The sequence below is a fragment of the Mastacembelus armatus genome, unplaced genomic scaffold (assembly GCF_900324485.2).
Source record: "Mastacembelus armatus unplaced genomic scaffold, fMasArm1.2, whole genome shotgun sequence".
Classification (NCBI taxonomy): Eukaryota; Metazoa; Chordata; class Actinopteri; order Synbranchiformes; family Mastacembelidae; genus Mastacembelus; species Mastacembelus armatus.
In genome coordinates, this window is record NW_022872853.1 from 403,015 (window position 1) to 419,377 (window position 16,363).

A 16,363-nucleotide genomic window follows, 5' to 3' on the forward strand; every position below is an offset into this window, starting at 1 on the left:
ACTCAGGTTAATCAGGAAAAGCTGCAACATCCGTCACTTCCTGCAGTTTTTACTTTGCTCTTTTGCAGGAAACTTTTGAAACATGTTTTTCACCTTAGAATAAAATATTTTCACCTTATCGTCTATTTTTTATTAACACAGGTCGATTTCACGACTTTACATCTCTGGCGTTAGTTTATATGACATCAGTGATATTGGTTTCTGTCCCTGGGGTTGTGGTTCCATCCTTGGACCTGATGAATCTGATCATGCTTTGAACAGTCCGGAGGTTCGGCTGCTGTGGACGTTTGTTCAGGCTGAAAGAGAAAAACTGAAGCAGCTTCTTGTATAAAGTGAGTTTGCCCCTGCAGCCGCTCAGGCCTTCACAAACTGTTTCCTTCCTCTGTGGCGCAGCAGGATGCTGTTACAAAACTCACAGACTCGAGTCGGTTTAATAACGTTTCATCACGTTTCAGTCATTTTTGTAAAAGATCCTGCACATCAGCTTGTCAGGTGGAAGACGTGTCACAAAGACCAACAGCAGCTGAAACCTTGTGGGCTCAGTACCAGAACTCCTGCACACCGTGCAATGACGTGATCGATCGTGGGCCGCAGGGAGTTTGGGGGTTTTTAGTTTGACAGTAAAATTCATAATTTATTCATCTTGTTCATTTCTGACCTCAGTAATGAAAAAAAAAATCAACTGCGTCAGCCCTGAGCCCGAGATAAGTCCTGACAGATCTCTGTTAAACCAAGAAGCTTTGTGGACGGTGTCCTCTGGTGTCGACCCACAGACTGACACCGACTGGGAAGTTCATCTAACGACTGAACTCGGTCTGGGACTAAATCAAAAATTCTAATCTCTTCAGAGACAAACATTTATTCTAATATCTCAGATCCATGAGCAGACAAAATGTCTGGCCACTGCAATAATACATTCAAACAGTACATTCAATGTTACGAAACACAGTATATTAGAAAATATCAGAGGAAACAAAGAAACTAAACTGCAGGTCTGTCAGAAAGCAAAGAGAGAAAAACTGGAGCAGTTTGTTTGGAAGAGGTTCAAGCAGTCAGTCAAGGCACAACAGATCAGGAAACAGAGCTGGTTTTCATCAGGTCACGCTGCCAGAAAAATGAAGAAAAAGCCTCGAAATTCTCTTCGATATTTGGATTTTTCCTGTTTCGTTCAATGTTTTCTGTTTTAAAATAGTCCTGAAATTTTATTTTGAAGGAATCCTGAGTCCAGATATACTGAGTCCATAAAAAATAATTGGGTTCCAAGGCCCTTTTGTTCTGGTGACAACATGCAAAGGCTCCTCCAACCCGCCAGAAAACAACGGGTTGTGTAGAAGACACACGAGGTGTGAAGACGACACACAAGGTGTGAAGAAGACCTACAGGGTGTGTAGAAGACAGAGTCTGAGACTAGAGGGGTTGGATGGATCACTGAACAGATACAGGCCTTGAACTGTACAACCTTCAAAATAAAATATAACCAAGACAGAAAGAGATAAACTAACACTGGTGCAGGACACAGACTCACCTGTCAGCTGTCAAGTGCTGTTCATAAGGGATTTGTTGGGTTTTTGTGTAAAGTGTCTTGATTTTGACTGTATTGTGATTTGAAATGAACTCAATTAAACTGAATCTGAGATAAGTCAGACCATGAGTTCAGTTCCTGTGACATTTGAATTGAGGAGGGAAGTTTCTGAGATGAGATGATTGTGTTGTGATTTGGCGCTATACAAATAAATTGAATTGAAATTGAGGCGACATATTAAAACAAAAACAAATAATTTTTCTACACTATTTTTTCCATTTCTATCCACTCACCCTAACTGCTCAAGGCAGGTGGCCGCCCAAACTGAGCCGGGCCCTGCTGGAGGTTTCTTCTGTTAAAGGGAGTTTTTCCTCTCCACTGTCACCAAGTCCTGTTCATAAGGGATTTGTTGGGTTTTTGTGTAAAGTGTCTTGATTTTGACTGTATTGTGATTTGAAATGAACTCAATTGAACTGAATCTGAGATAAGTCAGACCATGAGTTCAGTTCCTGTGACATTTGAATTGAGGAGGGAAGTTTCTGATCCAGATGGGTCCACTGGACGTCCTTACATGGTGAAAGATGAGCCGTTTTCGCTGGATCCATCCACCGAGCGGCGCGTCGAGACGTAGATCTCGGTGGTGGCCCTGGAGAAGCGGCGTGGGGCGATGTACCTCTTCCCGAGACACCACAGGTCCTGAATGATCCTCCTGAAGTGGTTCCTGAACTTCACCCCGACAAAGGCGTACAGCACCGGGTTCAGGCAGCAATGCAGGTAGGCGATGGTCTGGGTCACTGTCTTGGTTGTCTGCACAGTGTCCGATAATTCGCATGAATGCTGCTCGAACAAGTTGAGGGTGTCATAAAACAGAGTGATGTTGTAGGGCAGGTGGCAGATGAGGAACACCACCACCACTGCGAGCACCACCCTCACCGCCTTGTGCCGCTGGAAGTTTCTGGCTCTGAGCAGTGTGACAATGACGGCGGTGTAGCAGAAGATCATGATGAGCAGTGGCAGGAAGAAGCCGATGACCAGCTGAGTGCTGGGGATGGCCACCTTGGTCCTCCAGGCCGTGCTGTTGTCAGTGAACTTGAACTCACAGACGTACTGCGGAGGCAAAGAGGTCTGATTCCCCTCCATCATGGCTTCCTTGGTGTGGGTTGGCTCGTATCGGTTGTAGTAGATGAAGGCGGGGACGGACAGCAGAATGGCGCAGGCCCAGACGATGGTGCAGATGACCCGGCTGTAGGGCAGCGAGCGCAGCCTGAAGCTGCGGCGAGCCTGGACGATGGCGATGTAGCGGTCGGCGCTGATGCAGGCCAACAGCAGCATGCCGCTGTACAGGTTCACGCTGTAGGAGCCGCGCAGCAGCTTGCAGGCTAAAGACCCCATCGACCACGATGTCAGCTCGTTGTAGACGATGAGAGGCAGCGCCGCCACAAACAGCAGGTCCGCGATGGCCACGTTCAGCAGGTAGATGTCGGTCATGGACTTGGTTCTCTTGTAGAAGGCGTAGGTGACAATCACCAGGCTGTTCCCCACGAAGCCCAGGATGCAGATGATGGTGTGGATGTACGGGCCGACCACCTGCTCCACGCTGTGGTTGTTGCTGTACTGGCACGGTCCAATCAGGTCGTTAATGTCATAGTAATCATAAGTGTAATTGAAGTCAGAATCTGATTGGTTCAACGTCATATCCTCGTCTGAGAAGTCCATCTTCTTCTTCTGCTGTGAACAAAGAGCAGACAAAGATCAGCCTGTGCTTTTGACTAGAGGGAAAATGTGATGAAAGCATCTGTCCTTTCATAATAAAAGTATTAATACACAGGTGTTTTACTTTTATAGTCAAATGGAGGAAAAGTCTTTGTGTCCACTAACTTTCCACTGTTAAATCATGGCAGGAGAAAAACAAGATAAAGATCTGGGACCAGTTCCCTACAAACCAGCATGAAAACACAATGTTGGTTTTTCTACCTTGATTTCTGTCCAAATTAAAAGCTGTCGGTCCGTGAGCTCAGACAAACTGGCTCACCTGTTCCCAGTCTTTATGCTAAGCTACGCTGCAGGCTTCATACTGAGAGGAAGAGGAGACGAGGACGACACCATCTTCTCCACTAAAACAAACTGGGCCCATTTGGACCAGATCCCAGCTGTGAAATCTTCAAGGGCTTTATGATCCTAACGAGAAACATCAGGGCCTGGTCTCTCAGCCTCCACAGGTTCTTTCACTTTGACTTTCTCACAGTTTCACTGAGTTTGATGTCAAACCCATCAGACTATTTGACTGCACACATTCACTGACATGAAAGCAGCACAAATGTCAGAGTCTGATGGAGGTTCTGAGTTTGTTCTGCTGGTAAAAATGTTCCAGTTGTGGTTGATTGAGGTTGTTCTCAGGTGTCTGAAGACTCACAGGAAGTTTGCAGAAAAGAGGTCAGTCCAACCCCAAGCTCGGAGTGACCCAGTTCATATGTAATCTGTGGTTTCTCTGCTACTATCAAGCAGCAGATAATGGGGGTGAGGAGGCAGCTCGCTCTCTGCAGGTCTGGGACCTGAGAACACCCTGAAACACCCGCCCTACAGCACATCACACACAGGCTTCAGCTGATTATTCTGATGCTTTATGGCCGACACACCTGAACCTGAAAGGTAACGTCACGTTCCTTCAAACATTGTGCTGATTGTTCAGTTCTGTCTCCGCAGATGAAAACTGACCTTAAAGCAGAAATAACCAGGTTGTATTAAAAGTTGACAGTTCCTCAAACGCCTCAGCTTCCTGCTCTCTACTTCTGCTGAGTGGACCCGACTGGACACTGCTTCCTTTGTTCTCCCAACTTCCCTTATTGCAAATGCCAAACAACAAAGTGCCGCTGATTGAAAAGAGCAGGTCTGACTTTCCTCAGCTCAGTTTGATCTGACAAGTATTTCCAGTTCAGCTTCATTGCAGTTTAAAGTCTGGCCCCTGTCCCAGTGTACGATCAGCTGGCGGTTTAAGGAAGTCCTGCGAGTTACTGGAAGTCCTTAAAAACACAAACATTCACCTGTACAGGCAAACAAGCCTCTTGTTCTGAGACTGAACAGGATTTATTTAAACCGTGTGAACCCAGACTGAAGTCAGGCCTGTGTCGAAGCTCCAAACCACCAGAGTATGAAAAAACTGGCAGTTCAGGTGATTTATGTCTCTTAAAGTGGACCAGGCACAGACTCAAAACCAGGAGCAGCGGGGCACTGACCCAGGGCCACTAGCGTCCAGAGTCCGGTCTAAAGTCCGGCTCTTTGCATCTGACGCCGGAGGTCAATTGAACATCACACTAGTAAAGACCGATATGAACAGAAAACAGGACCCCTAATGGATTTAGTCCCTTATTTTTATTTGGGTTCTAGACTTTAGTGGCTCTGGGTCAAGGGACCCACTCAAAAACTGAAGAGCAGAAGATAAGGGACCAGAAAAAAGCCTAAAGTTCTAATACTAACGGATTCCCCAAGTCCTGGTGTGTGGTACCCTGATAGGAGACTTCGTTGTTTCCCAGCTGATCTGATGCGGACACTTCAAACCAAGATGTTATCTGCCCGACTGCAAACGTCACATCACGTTTCCCGAACTGACGAAGCAAACTGAGCACAAACCCCGTTTCTGATGCAAAACTAAAAAGCACAGACCAGACCCGGGTCTCTCTCGCTGTGGACACACAAAGACCCGGGGCAGAGAAAAATCACAGCGAGGTTTGATTTTACGAAGCAAAAGGAAAAAGCAGAGAAAAGGCAGAACTCACGGGTTTGATGCTGCCGCTCGATCAGTCGCTGCTGCTGCTGAGAATCTGCGCGTCTTCCCCTTTCACACGTCTCTAAACACGCACCCGCGCCTGCCCAGAACTGAACCACAGAGAAAGTCGTGCCAAAGTAGATTATCCCCGACAGGAGAGGTATCACCTGCCGCGGGAGCGCGCATGCCTTCAGAGTGCAGGTGGACCTGGTTCGTTGGGCTTCAGTTTTAGCTAAGCTAACGAAAAAACAGCAACACCTGGATCCTTTAGTCATCGTATTGAATATAGTTCTTTTTCTGTTTTCTAATGTGTCTTTAGTTTGTTTATCTTCCTGTCGAAAGTTATTCCAGCCCTGTCAGCGTCATGTCAGCGTCATGTCAGGCTGTGGACCAGTTTACGTGTTTGTGGAGGTTCTCCAGTGATAGTTAGGTCCCTGTTTGGAAGCTACATCCAGACACCTGACATAAACTGCGTCCCTTTTCATAACGCAGATTTATTCACCATCCTCATGTGTTTAAAATTGTGTTCGTGCTTAGTAACATATAGTGATTTTACCCCCAAGGCAAAAAGAAATTGTTGACAGGACACATTTAAGCCATCAACCAGTGAAACTGCAACCTCTGACCCCAACTCATTTGCATAAAATAATCACGTGTCCTTGCAAAACACAATAACAAAGGTGAAACATAAACATTCAGTGCTGACACTTCACTGTTTGCTATTGTTGGCAAGAGGAAACGTACTTTTCTATAATGTCTATGCCCAGTAACATTAGACTGACACATCAAACTTACTGTTCAAAATCACTATATGTTCCTAAACATGACCACAATTTTAAACACATGAGGATAGTGAATAAATCTGCTTTATGACGAGGGACACAGTTTATGTCAGGTGGATTATTTGCATCAGAAATAAACTGTATCCCCCTGTAACGTCATATTATGCAATAACACGATGGTTGTGATCGTTCAGAGTAATTCATAACTGTAGGTCAGGTGCTGCCAGCTGTTGGTCTGAACAACGATGCAGGACCAGGACCAACAGACTAATCCAGACCTTAACTGGTGCTGAACATGGTGCTAATACAGAGAATGAGCCTTATCCTCTAAATGCTGCTGCTGCGTCTACACTGAGATCTGCTAAATTAGGCCACTATAGGCTGAAGGACCTGAGATTTATTCAACACGCACACGACTGACATTTAAAATCCTGCAGCTGGACAAAATGATTCAAATCCATTTATTCATTTTCTGAAACTGTACAGACATAAATATTGGTGATGCAAAGAGGTGCATGATGGGAAGGTCAGGCCACGTCCTCCATGTAATCGGCTCCATGACTCTGACTGAGCTGCGAGACGCTCAGGTCCTGAGTGGTTTCGTCGAACTGCAGCAGAGAACAGACGTCAGAGTTAACGTAAGGTGAAAACCCACCAGTCGAACCTGCAGACGAGGCCGATCCTGCGTCACCTTGTCGCTGTGGTCCGGTCCCTCGATGGAAACCTCCTCGATCTCCTCCCCGATACTCAGCTCGCTCTTGGACAGATCCGACCGATGACTGAAAAACAATCGAAAAAAGATTTTCCTTTCATCATCCTGAACCTTTAACATCAACATCTGCTCACGTCAAAAACTGGCACCTCATCTCCAGGTGAAGTGACCAACAGACCAGTTCATGTGGTCAGTCTCACCTGTTGAAGTCGTCGTCGTACTCGACGTCGTCATCTGCAGAGAAAAGCACAAGACGTGTGTTTATCCAGTAAAAAGCTGAACAAACAAACAGCATCAGTCCAAGACACCAGACCATGTGTCAGCCGATGTTTCTTCATGCTGCAGCACAGACTCAACCCTACCTAGATGCAGAGATCCAGTTTTATCATTCGGGGGCTTCGAGTCTCTGAATCCCTGGTCTCTGGAGTTTGAGGCTCCTGCAACAGGAAACATCAGCTTAGTTTTCCCTTTCACCACAGTCTGACTGAACATGTCACAGAGCTGAACCTGCTGCAGGAGGAACTTCTCAGCAGCTCTACACAGAAGATGAATATCAGAATGTAGAGTCCAAAGCCACCATCAGAGTCCTGATCTCCACAGGACAAGTCCTTTAGATTTGAATGCTGCTGTTTCTCCTACAGAAGCTGTTCAGAACCAGACTGAGCTAATGTGTGTGTTGAACTCGAACCGTTCCTGCTGTGGCTCTGCTCCGACACGCCTCCTCCTCTTCCTGGAGCCTCAGACAGAGATGCTGCAGGAGTCTCTCTGGCCCCGGACGCCTCCGTCTTCCTAAGGCACAAACAGACAGAGGGTTCAGGGCAGCAGCACGTAGCAGCTGGAGCTGTGAGACCGGTTTTCAGCTGCACCTTGGACTCATTCCTCGTTTATCATTCATTACCATCACTAGTTTGCTGAGACGTAAATATGTGTCTCAGGATCTGCAGCATGATTGGTCCTCAGAGAATCAATATCACCAATAATAATCAATTTATCAGCCACACCTGTCACTCACCTGAGACTGTGATCAGACAGAGGATCATCCCGCTCGTCTCCAGCCAGGACTGACAGACTGAGAGACAGACAAAGGACAAGGAGAGATGATGTCCGGGACTCTGTACTTTAATGCTCCAAAGTCGTCGTCCCCCCCCCCCCCGGACCTGTCCCTGACATGACCCATGACCCTGACATGACCCATGACCCTGACATGATCCATGGCTCTGACCTACATCTTTCCAAAAATGTCTGTGCTTCCTGTAAAACGTCCTCACCTTATGTTCAGTCCAGTCACAGCGTCTAGACTTGCCCTGACAGACGGAAGCAGCTTCGTTATCTCTACACAGTGAGCTGCTCGCTGACGCTCTGGACTCAGTCTGTTCTCAGATCATTAACTGCAGAGAGTAACGTGACTCCGTTACTGCCACGGCACTAACGCCGTTCTCCTCGTGTGGCCGCTCGTGTCTGATTCCACGGCGTCACAGCCTCAGTCAGCGGAGCAGCTCCACATCACTGAGCAGAACAACGGGAGTAAAACTATGGAATGTGCCTTTAACAGCCACGTTTCATGTTGTCAGCTGTGAGTTAATGAGTCGAGCAGCTCACTCTTTGTTTTTCTGCACAAATCCCAACCAGATTTTACAAACCAGCTCCAGACGTCGCTGAGACCAGATAGAAGCTGCAGTGGAACCAGAGACTGTAAACGGTGTCGAACGTTCTCAGAGTCTGGAGCTGGTTTTTGGAAACAGACGGGCCTCCCATTGTTGGTGAGGAAGAACCATGTGAGCCATGTCAGCAGTGTGGCTCCCTGCTGGGTTTTTAATAGTTTTTGGACAACAATGGAGGTCTATGGCTCAGACCCATAAGCTGAACCAGGTTCTGGATTCACACACATTCATTGGGGCTGTCAGTCTCTGGATGGGATCTGGACTCAGTGACACTCACACTCACACTCACACTCACACTCACACTCACACTCACACTCACACTCACACTCACACTCACACTCACACTCACACTCACACAACCAGTGGCTGTGACCTTTAACTGATCCGACCGTGTCATGCTGAGATCTGAGCCTCCTGATTGGATGGTGGGCGTGGCAAACCATGCAGACTCACTCATTGAGGCTTCTGCCTCGCCTCATGGGGGAGACGATGAGCCCAGAGAGACACTCCTCCCTCCCGGGGACAACACTGCAGGGCGAGCAGGGGTGACGCACAGGTACAGGAACACAAGGAGGACGAGCGATGAGGTCAGGCAGCAGGAAGGACAGGTAGAGGACAGGTAAGGAGAGGTAAAGAAAGCAGGTAGGCAGATAGTACAAGTCGGGAAATAGAGACAGGCATGCCAGTGCAGGTACTGTGGGATAAAAGCAGGGTCACAGACACCTGGACAGGTGAGACGCTGTCAGAGCCACACAGGTCCAGACAACCTGAGAACACACTGCTTCCTCTGACACTGACAACCTGAACATGAGCCGAGCAGCAGCAGATGTGAAACACTGACAGTTGATCGGTATCGATAGTTGTGAATGACGAATGACCAGAAAGGTCGAAAGCTCTGGAAATAACTAAAGGGTTCCCTGTCGGACTCTGTCAAACCTTCCTGTTCAGGCTGTTTGGAAAAAAATACTTACTGTTTGTGGCTGTGGGTCTCCGCTGAGTCCTGTTCTCCAAACGGGGAACTGCGACTTCAGGAAGAAGAAACAGAACAAAGTGTCTCAGAGACGACAAACACAAAACATCAGGTGTTCGGTGTCTGTTGCTCATCAGATACAAACGGCTCTGTCTGGATTTTACTGAAACTGAACCGAGTTTCAAAGATGTCACAGCAAATATGAGCAGAAACCAGAAGCCAGGACTGCACTGATCCAGTCTCAGTAAACCACCTGCGATTATTCCCATTTGTCAGAATGTTAATATGTGACCACGGCTCTAATGCGTCTTAATGAGCTCAGGTGTCCTCACCAGCCGTACGTCTTCTGTGGTTTGGGCAGCGGGTCGTCAAAGAACGAGTCTTCGTCAACGGGGTCGTCGCCGTCGTCGTCGTCCACCTCCGGCTCCAGACGCTCCCTCCTCAGACCGAAGGAGGAGACCTGCTGCTGGAAGTCTCCTTTGGTCCTAGTCGTGACACGGTCAGAGTCCTGACCGACAACATGAACACAACACAGCAGCTTCAGCTTCACAGCTAAACCTCAGAGAGGAGGCTGATGTTCACGTCAGTGCAGATCAGCAGCAGCAACATTGATTCACCTCATTATGTGACAACAAACCCGTGGGCTCAGACCAGTTACTGTTAGTTCTCTATTCAGCCAGAACATGGGCTGCATGTGAAGGCGTCACCTGTTAAAGGCACTAAGTCGTCACAGTGGTGTCGTATCAAGTGCTGCTCTTCTTCAGACTCAACACCAACACGACCTGATACTTCCTGCTGATGTTTCGTGTTCCTCTCAAACTGTCAGTAAGACATGACTCAGGCCTTTTGTCTGTTGGTGCTGTGGTACTGAACCTCATACTGACAAAGCTGCTGAGCTGCACTGATCATGATCATGATCATCATGATCATCATGATCATCATCATCATCATCATGCCTGTTTGGTTAAAGCAGACAGGTGGGTTAGTGATCTCAGATCATCTGTGTCCTGGCTCAGATTTGGGTATTTTAGGGCAGAGCGTCTGAAAACACCAGAATCATGTTTCCGCTCCTGCTGTCTGTGACTGGCAGCGAAGTCAGAGTGAAAGTTCTCGGGTTAAAAGCAGGTTCAACACTGCGTCACAGTGAGTTTCCACTGTAAAGGGCATTTCACAATTTTCTGCACCTTCAAGAGAAACTGATCAGTGAAGAAAATAAGTGGCAGATTAATGTAACAGACAGAGTGAGGCTCCAGGGTCAGGGGTCTGATCTGGATCCAGGTCTTTTAAACATCACATGGTGAGACTACAGAAATCAAAGCGGTGTCTGAAGGTCAGCGTTAGTAAGCACAGGTGCTGTTCATCAGGACACAGGGAGTGTTGGCACGAAGCCGAGTGTCGTCTCTACCCTCTGCTCCTCGGGCTGTTACCTTGGCCGCTGTCTGACTCTGTCCTCTGGGACTCTGGCCTTTATATCTGGGGATCTGTGCACGACAGGGACAGGGTAGCTATCAGCATCTGCACACCTGACACCGAGCCAGCACCAGCTTCAGGTACAGGTGAGGTGACAGCGGTTCAGTCACTGTGTTACATGGCAGTTTCCTAAAGACAGGTAAGAGTCCAGAGATGTCTCACCTGGTATTAACCAATGTTTGCTACTGTTGTTACTAATTATCGTTTCAGAGGCGACGTTCTGTGACGGGTTCTTCTCTGTCAACTGACAGAAACGTGTCTCAGATTCACAGAACAGTTTGTCAGGAGGGAAACAGCCGATTGTGCTTTTAGGCTAAAGGTCAGTTTGCTGTGTTGTAAGATGGAACTGTACCTTATTACTGTGACGTGGTTTAGATTTCTAAAGCTAAAAACATCACAGGTGCAGTCTTAGTTCCCATGATGCACTGCTGTATGGTGGCAGCAAATAGAGAATGAAAACAGCTGTGGCACACGGACCTTACTGACGGGTGGACAGCTGAGCTTCTCCTCAGGGGGGGCACCAGAGTCCTGAACGACCTGAGCACAGACGACAGCAGACAAATGGACGTCAGCAGCTGACGATCGAAACATATCTGAAGTAAAATTAAGTGAAGCTTATGTTTAAAATATTTATTTCAAAATAAAATGAGATTTTTCATTGATCAGACTGATGCTAATCCATAAAGGAGTTAGGCGTTTCATCCTGGACTTTGTGTTTTCTCTTAATGTCCTCCTGTTGTCCCTCTTCCAGTGGTTCCCAACCTGTTCCCAGAAAGTCCTATCTTAGACTGGTTCTCAGACTGGTTCTCAGACTGGAGCCTCTGACGATAGTAGGCGCCTGAGGAGGAGAAACTATTGATTCACAGAATCTTCTAAATATTTTCTTTTTTTGCCTCCCAATGTATCTGAAGACCCCTGGACGGACCCTGACCCTCAGGTTGGGAACCACTGATCTGGATGAAAAAGCAGTTCATATAAATCTTTGAGGAGTCAGATGAGAATCATTTTCATTTCTGTATGTTGGGAGAGGGACAGGACAACAAATACCACGAGAACCAGAGTCTGGGAGGCTAACAGTTTCCCTCTGCTTCCAGTCTTTATGCTAAGCTAGGATAAACACATCCTGGACCGGTCTCTGGACCCACATGACTGAAAAGAAAAAGACCATCGCACATGTAAAAGGATAAACCACAGATCAGAATCTCACCACACTCCTGCACTGAGCGAACAGACGCTTGTACATCCCCACAAACAGCTGGAAGTCGACCGCTGGGAAAACACAGAACAGGCGGTTAGTCAGCAGACAGTCAGTCAGCCAGCGGTGCAGTCTGCTCACTTGCTGGCTTTTCCTGAGCTTTCAGCTGCATCTCACAGTCTTCATCAGCAAATGCTCAGGTGGCAGCAGTGTCTCCTTGACCCTGAGTGACCTTTAACCTCAGACACTGGATTATTGATTAGCTGCTGTATCAGTTATCAGGACAGAAGTGTTACTGCAAACAAATAAAGCTGGAGATCTTACTTTTACAGAAGGTTTTGTCTGCAGCTCTGAGCTCATCAGTGATGAACTGATCCAACATGTTCCTGCAGGCCACAACAGAAAGTTTAACACTGGTTGAAAAGTGTGTCTGTGTAAGAGCCTGTCGCTTCACTTTGGTTTAAAGCTCTAAGTTCCTAAACGATTTTCAGGGAAAAGTTGACGCACAGCACGTTCAGAACCTGCAAAACATTTCCCACCTGTTCAAACTGGGGAACAGATCCACGAAGACGCTCTTCAGATCGTCTTTTAAAACCGAGCCGCTGTGGTCCTGAACACGGAAATAAAACCTCATATTAACACCCGTGATTGGTCAGAGACTGATGAGGTCAGACACAGGTCACAGGGAACGTTCACCTTGTCGTAAACGTCAAACATCTTCTGGGCTTGAGAGATGTGTTTCTGAGACGGTTCCTGTGAGAGCACAGAGATCAGGACACACACACACACACAAAAATAAATAATTACTTTACTTTTCTACATACGTTAATCACTTTATTAATTCATATAATTGAAATAATATTAAATTGAATAACTGCTGTAACAATTGAATTTCCTCTTAATAAAGTTCTTCTTCTTCAATTCAAAGCTTTTGAAATGAAAAACAACAGATACTCAGTTTAGAGTCAGTGAAAAAGAAACATGTTTAAAGCTTGAATGAGTATTAAACACAATTCACTGCAGTAAATTCAAAGTATTAGTACTACTATTAGTACTACTACAGCTACTATAAGAGTTTGATTGTCTGCAGCTGCTGCCGCCAATTTGTCCTTTCTATTCACGAGGACATAACAATCAGGAACACTAGGATGATCTGACGTTTGCAGCACAGTCGGGTTCAGCAGTAAAAACAGTCAGAGATCAACAGGAAACCAAACACTCCACCTCCATGACCCAGATCACCCACACACACACAGGCGTTAAATTCAGTTTCAATTTGTTTTATCTATATAGCCCAAATCACAATACAATCTCACAGCACTTTCCAGAAACAAAACCCAACAGTTCCCTTATAGTTGTGAGGACACATAATGCATTCCCTAGACCCTAACCCTAAAACCAAGTCCACAATGTCCTCACACGAATCGGAGTAAAACGTGTCCACACAACCACAGAAGCCACAGAAATGTGTCCACACACACTGACAGACACTGAGCTCACCTTGGGGATGTTTCCACTTCTGTCTCCCTGTTCACACATCGAGACGCCACAAACAAACACAGAGAAACGACCAAATATTTGATCAGTCATCTCATCTCATCCCCTCTGCAGAGTGAATCTAAAGCCAGTCAGTCACATTTAACTGACACCTGAGGGCCTAACTAACCTCAGTCGCTTTGTCTTTGTGGCGTCCCCTCCTGACGAGCTCCAGCAGCAGAGGAGAGTTCCTGTTCAGCTCGGACTCAGACAGACCCAGCTCCCTGCAGACCAGGTCCCGGCCGTCCAGACCGTTGAGCTGCAAATAAACCGCGGGAAACAAGTCTAAGAATGTGACGCTCACAGGACACGGTGGAACAGACCTGACCAACAATAACAGCAGCTCTGACTCTGACAGGGTGGACCCTGAAGGAACTTTCACACACAGGACCTGTTCTTCCTCTGCCACATTCTGCAGTTTGCAGTTGGTTTGGATCATTTAGGGCGACCACCAACAGCATCTGCATGTCATGAGTTTTGATCAGGAGCTGTGTGTCTCCACGTTGTAAATGACCATTATGTGTGTTTGTGTTTTTCATCACAGCAATGAATGTGATCTGCTGTAAAACCACATGGAATGGTCCTTTAAAACTCAACCTCTGAGCGTCTCTGAGACAACGAGCTCATGGGTTTCATAGATGACAGAAGACACAGTGAAAAAAGAAACATAGCAGGTGTTGGTGTGTTTTGCATCTGTTCTTAGCAGCACCCAGGGCGAGGACTGTGCAAATGTCTGATCTCAGTTTCACACCCACAAACCACAGAGAAGATGCTGAGTCAGACTGTGTCTGCATCACATCAGCGCATCAGCTAAACTCACCGAGTTGATCTCCGGCTGGAACACAGCCAGAGTGAAGTCCAGGCTGAAGACCTGCAGAAAGTCCACGACCAGACTGGCCACCAGACGACCTGCAGCACACATCAGTCAGATTTTGTTGCTCCAAAACAACAAACCACCTCCTGTTTCTGTGTGTGGGCTGTTAATGTTTAACCCTCCATTTACTGTGTTTTATGCTGTTCTTATGTTCTCACCTTGAATGACCTGACCTCTGTGTATGAAATGTGCTCTACAAATCAACCTCCCACTGATCACACTCTGGCTCCTGGAAACTTCTCTTCTTTCCTTTGTTTCCAGAAGCTCTGATGGGCTGCAGCTAAAGGTTGTTTGCTTTATGAATCAATCTGATTCTAAGCTCGATGAATCAGCTCACTCTCTGCTCTAACACGTCAGCAAATACAGACAAATCACAGTTTTTCAGTTTACTTTCACTATTTTAGTGCTGATGTTCAGCAGAGATGAGCTGCTCCTGTATCCTTTCTAATATTTGTATTTTTAGCTCGTGAATGTCTTGATAGCTGCCAATTAATATTCTGCTGATCAACCTACTGGGGTCAAACTGGATCACAGCCTTTGGAGTTTGCATTTTGCAGTGCTCTCATCCTTTTATTGCAGTATGGTATTGCAGTAAAGTGTAGTACTGTAGTACTGATAACATTCCTACTCTGTACCTGCTCCAGAAAACACTGCAGGTTCCCTCTCACCTTTAAACTGTTTCTACTCTGTGAAATTCAAGTGTGACAAATGTGACAGTTAATCCTGGCGTGTTTTTCACATTTTCTATAGTCCTGTAGGTTTAATGTCACAGCGCCACCCTGTGGTTACACACAGGGACTACAGATAGTTCCTATAGAGCTGCCATCAGCAACAGATGGCTAAAGGCCCCTAAAGGGCCCGGGGCCACTCTGACACTCAACAACTTCCATTATCATCTGCTCACAAAGAGACAAGCTGCATGATGACAGACAGGGGTCAGCTCAGGGGGTCAGCTCAGGGGGTCAGCTCAGGGGGTCAGCTCAAGGTGCCAAGCACAGAGCAGGTTCATGAACTCACCGTCTTTACTGTTGAGACATTTCTTCAGGTTTTCATTAACCAGGGGACTTTTGTTCTGACAATAAAGGGAGAGAGACGGACATCAGCGTGCTGCCAGGATCTAAAGTTAATGATCTCCAAATATTACCCTAACCTCCATCTTGTCCTGCTCCTCCATGGCCAGAAACACCGCAGCCCTCATTTCCGCCTGCAGACACAAACAAACACTGATCGAACTTTTCGAACACAATCTGGAGATTAATCAATAATCAAACCAGTTACTGTATATTCTGAATCTCTTCTCTGGGATCTGGGGACACGGTCGAACCACGTCAAGTCTTTGGGCCGCCTGGGTTTGAACCGATTGATAAGAAACAACTATTCGATCGAGAAATAATCAGGATATTGATTGATAGCTGTCCGATCGACTTATGCTAACGGCTAACAGTTAGCTAACATTCTACAAAACTGTCGTGTTTTCTGCTTCATGTTCGAAACCTCGTTAATCCTTATATCAGTGCAGTCACGATGAAGACCCGAACCGACACGGGTAACGGACACGTTAACGTTAACGTGAATTTAACGGCGAACCGGGTCAGTCACACCGACTTGTTACTGCTAGCTAGCATTAGCCTAGCATGTTAGCCGGCTAAACGCGGGTCTGACAACATGAAACCAGGATCCGGGACCTTGAGCTTGTTGAGGACTCCGCTGTTCTCCAGGTTCTGGATGAGCAGGTCCCTCAGCTCCGTGTCGTCCTCGGCAGCTGACATGTTTGTGCGAAGATGCTAACAGGACTACAAAACCAAACACGGAAACGGCTTCTTCTTCTACGCTTCGCTGTCAGGCCACAGACCGGAAGTCGTGACTTTTCTGTAAAAC

General features: G+C 46.8%; 2 protein-coding genes across 8 annotated transcripts; both read right to left on the reverse strand.

Moving 5' to 3' along the window:
* Window positions 1-1,867: 1,867 nt before the first annotated feature.
* On the reverse strand, window positions 1,868-5,359 carry ccr6a (chemokine (C-C motif) receptor 6a). 2 transcript variants are annotated; one of them, XM_026308328.1, is made up of 2 exons: window positions 5,296-5,359; window positions 1,868-3,247 (listed from the first exon to the last, which is right to left on the reverse strand). In XM_026308328.1, the coding sequence occupies exon 2, from the start codon at window positions 3,236-3,238 to the stop codon at window positions 2,090-2,092; it is 1,149 nt and encodes a 382-aa protein (XP_026164113.1). In that variant the 5' UTR covers window positions 3,239-3,247; window positions 5,296-5,359; the 3' UTR covers window positions 1,868-2,089. The 2 variants fall into 2 exon arrangements, with proteins under 2 accessions (XP_026164113.1, XP_026164114.1); XM_026308329.1 differs by having other exon boundaries at window positions 1,868-3,250; window positions 5,296-5,356.
* A 1,153-nt stretch (window positions 5,360-6,512) lies between these two features.
* On the reverse strand, window positions 6,513-16,322 carry cep43 (centrosomal protein 43). Of its 6 annotated transcripts, none has more exons than XM_026308314.1 (21): window positions 16,171-16,322; window positions 15,636-15,689; window positions 15,503-15,557; window positions 14,432-14,520; window positions 13,742-13,870; window positions 13,576-13,602; window positions 12,772-12,828; window positions 12,615-12,685; window positions 12,400-12,461; window positions 12,088-12,149; window positions 11,358-11,417; window positions 10,838-10,891; window positions 9,743-9,918; window positions 9,412-9,465; window positions 8,894-8,968; window positions 7,792-7,848; window positions 7,468-7,568; window positions 7,142-7,216; window positions 6,980-7,013; window positions 6,759-6,846; window positions 6,513-6,675 (listed from the first exon to the last, which is right to left on the reverse strand). In XM_026308314.1, exons 1-21 carry the CDS (start codon window positions 16,252-16,254, stop codon window positions 6,595-6,597), a joined length of 1,545 nt encoding a protein of 514 aa, XP_026164099.1. In that variant the 5' UTR covers window positions 16,255-16,322; the 3' UTR covers window positions 6,513-6,594. The 6 variants fall into 6 exon arrangements, with proteins under 6 accessions (XP_026164099.1, XP_026164104.1, XP_026164100.1 ...); XM_026308319.2 differs by lacking the exon at window positions 16,171-16,322 and adding an exon at window positions 15,764-16,078; XM_026308315.1 differs by lacking the exon at window positions 13,576-13,602.
* Between the last annotated feature and the right edge of the window lie 41 nt (window positions 16,323-16,363).

Excerpts from the sequence above, each read along its gene's own strand:
- ccr6a (XM_026308328.1), bottom strand. The coding sequence starts at position 3,238 with ATGGACTTCTCAGACGAGGATATGACGTTGAACCAATCAGATTCTGAC.
- cep43 (XM_026308314.1), bottom strand. The coding sequence starts at position 16,254 with ATGTCAGCTGCCGAGGACGACACGGAGCTGAGGGACCTGCTCATCCAG. Across the intron at positions 15,690-16,170 it reads GAGTCCTCAACAAGCTCAAG|GCGGAAATGAGGGCTGCGGT; the intron begins GTCCCGGATCCT and ends TTGTGTCTGCAG. Across the intron at positions 12,829-13,575 it reads GAAGTGGAAACATCCCCAAG|GAACCGTCTCAGAAACACAT; the intron begins GTGAGCTCAGTG and ends GTGCTCTCACAG.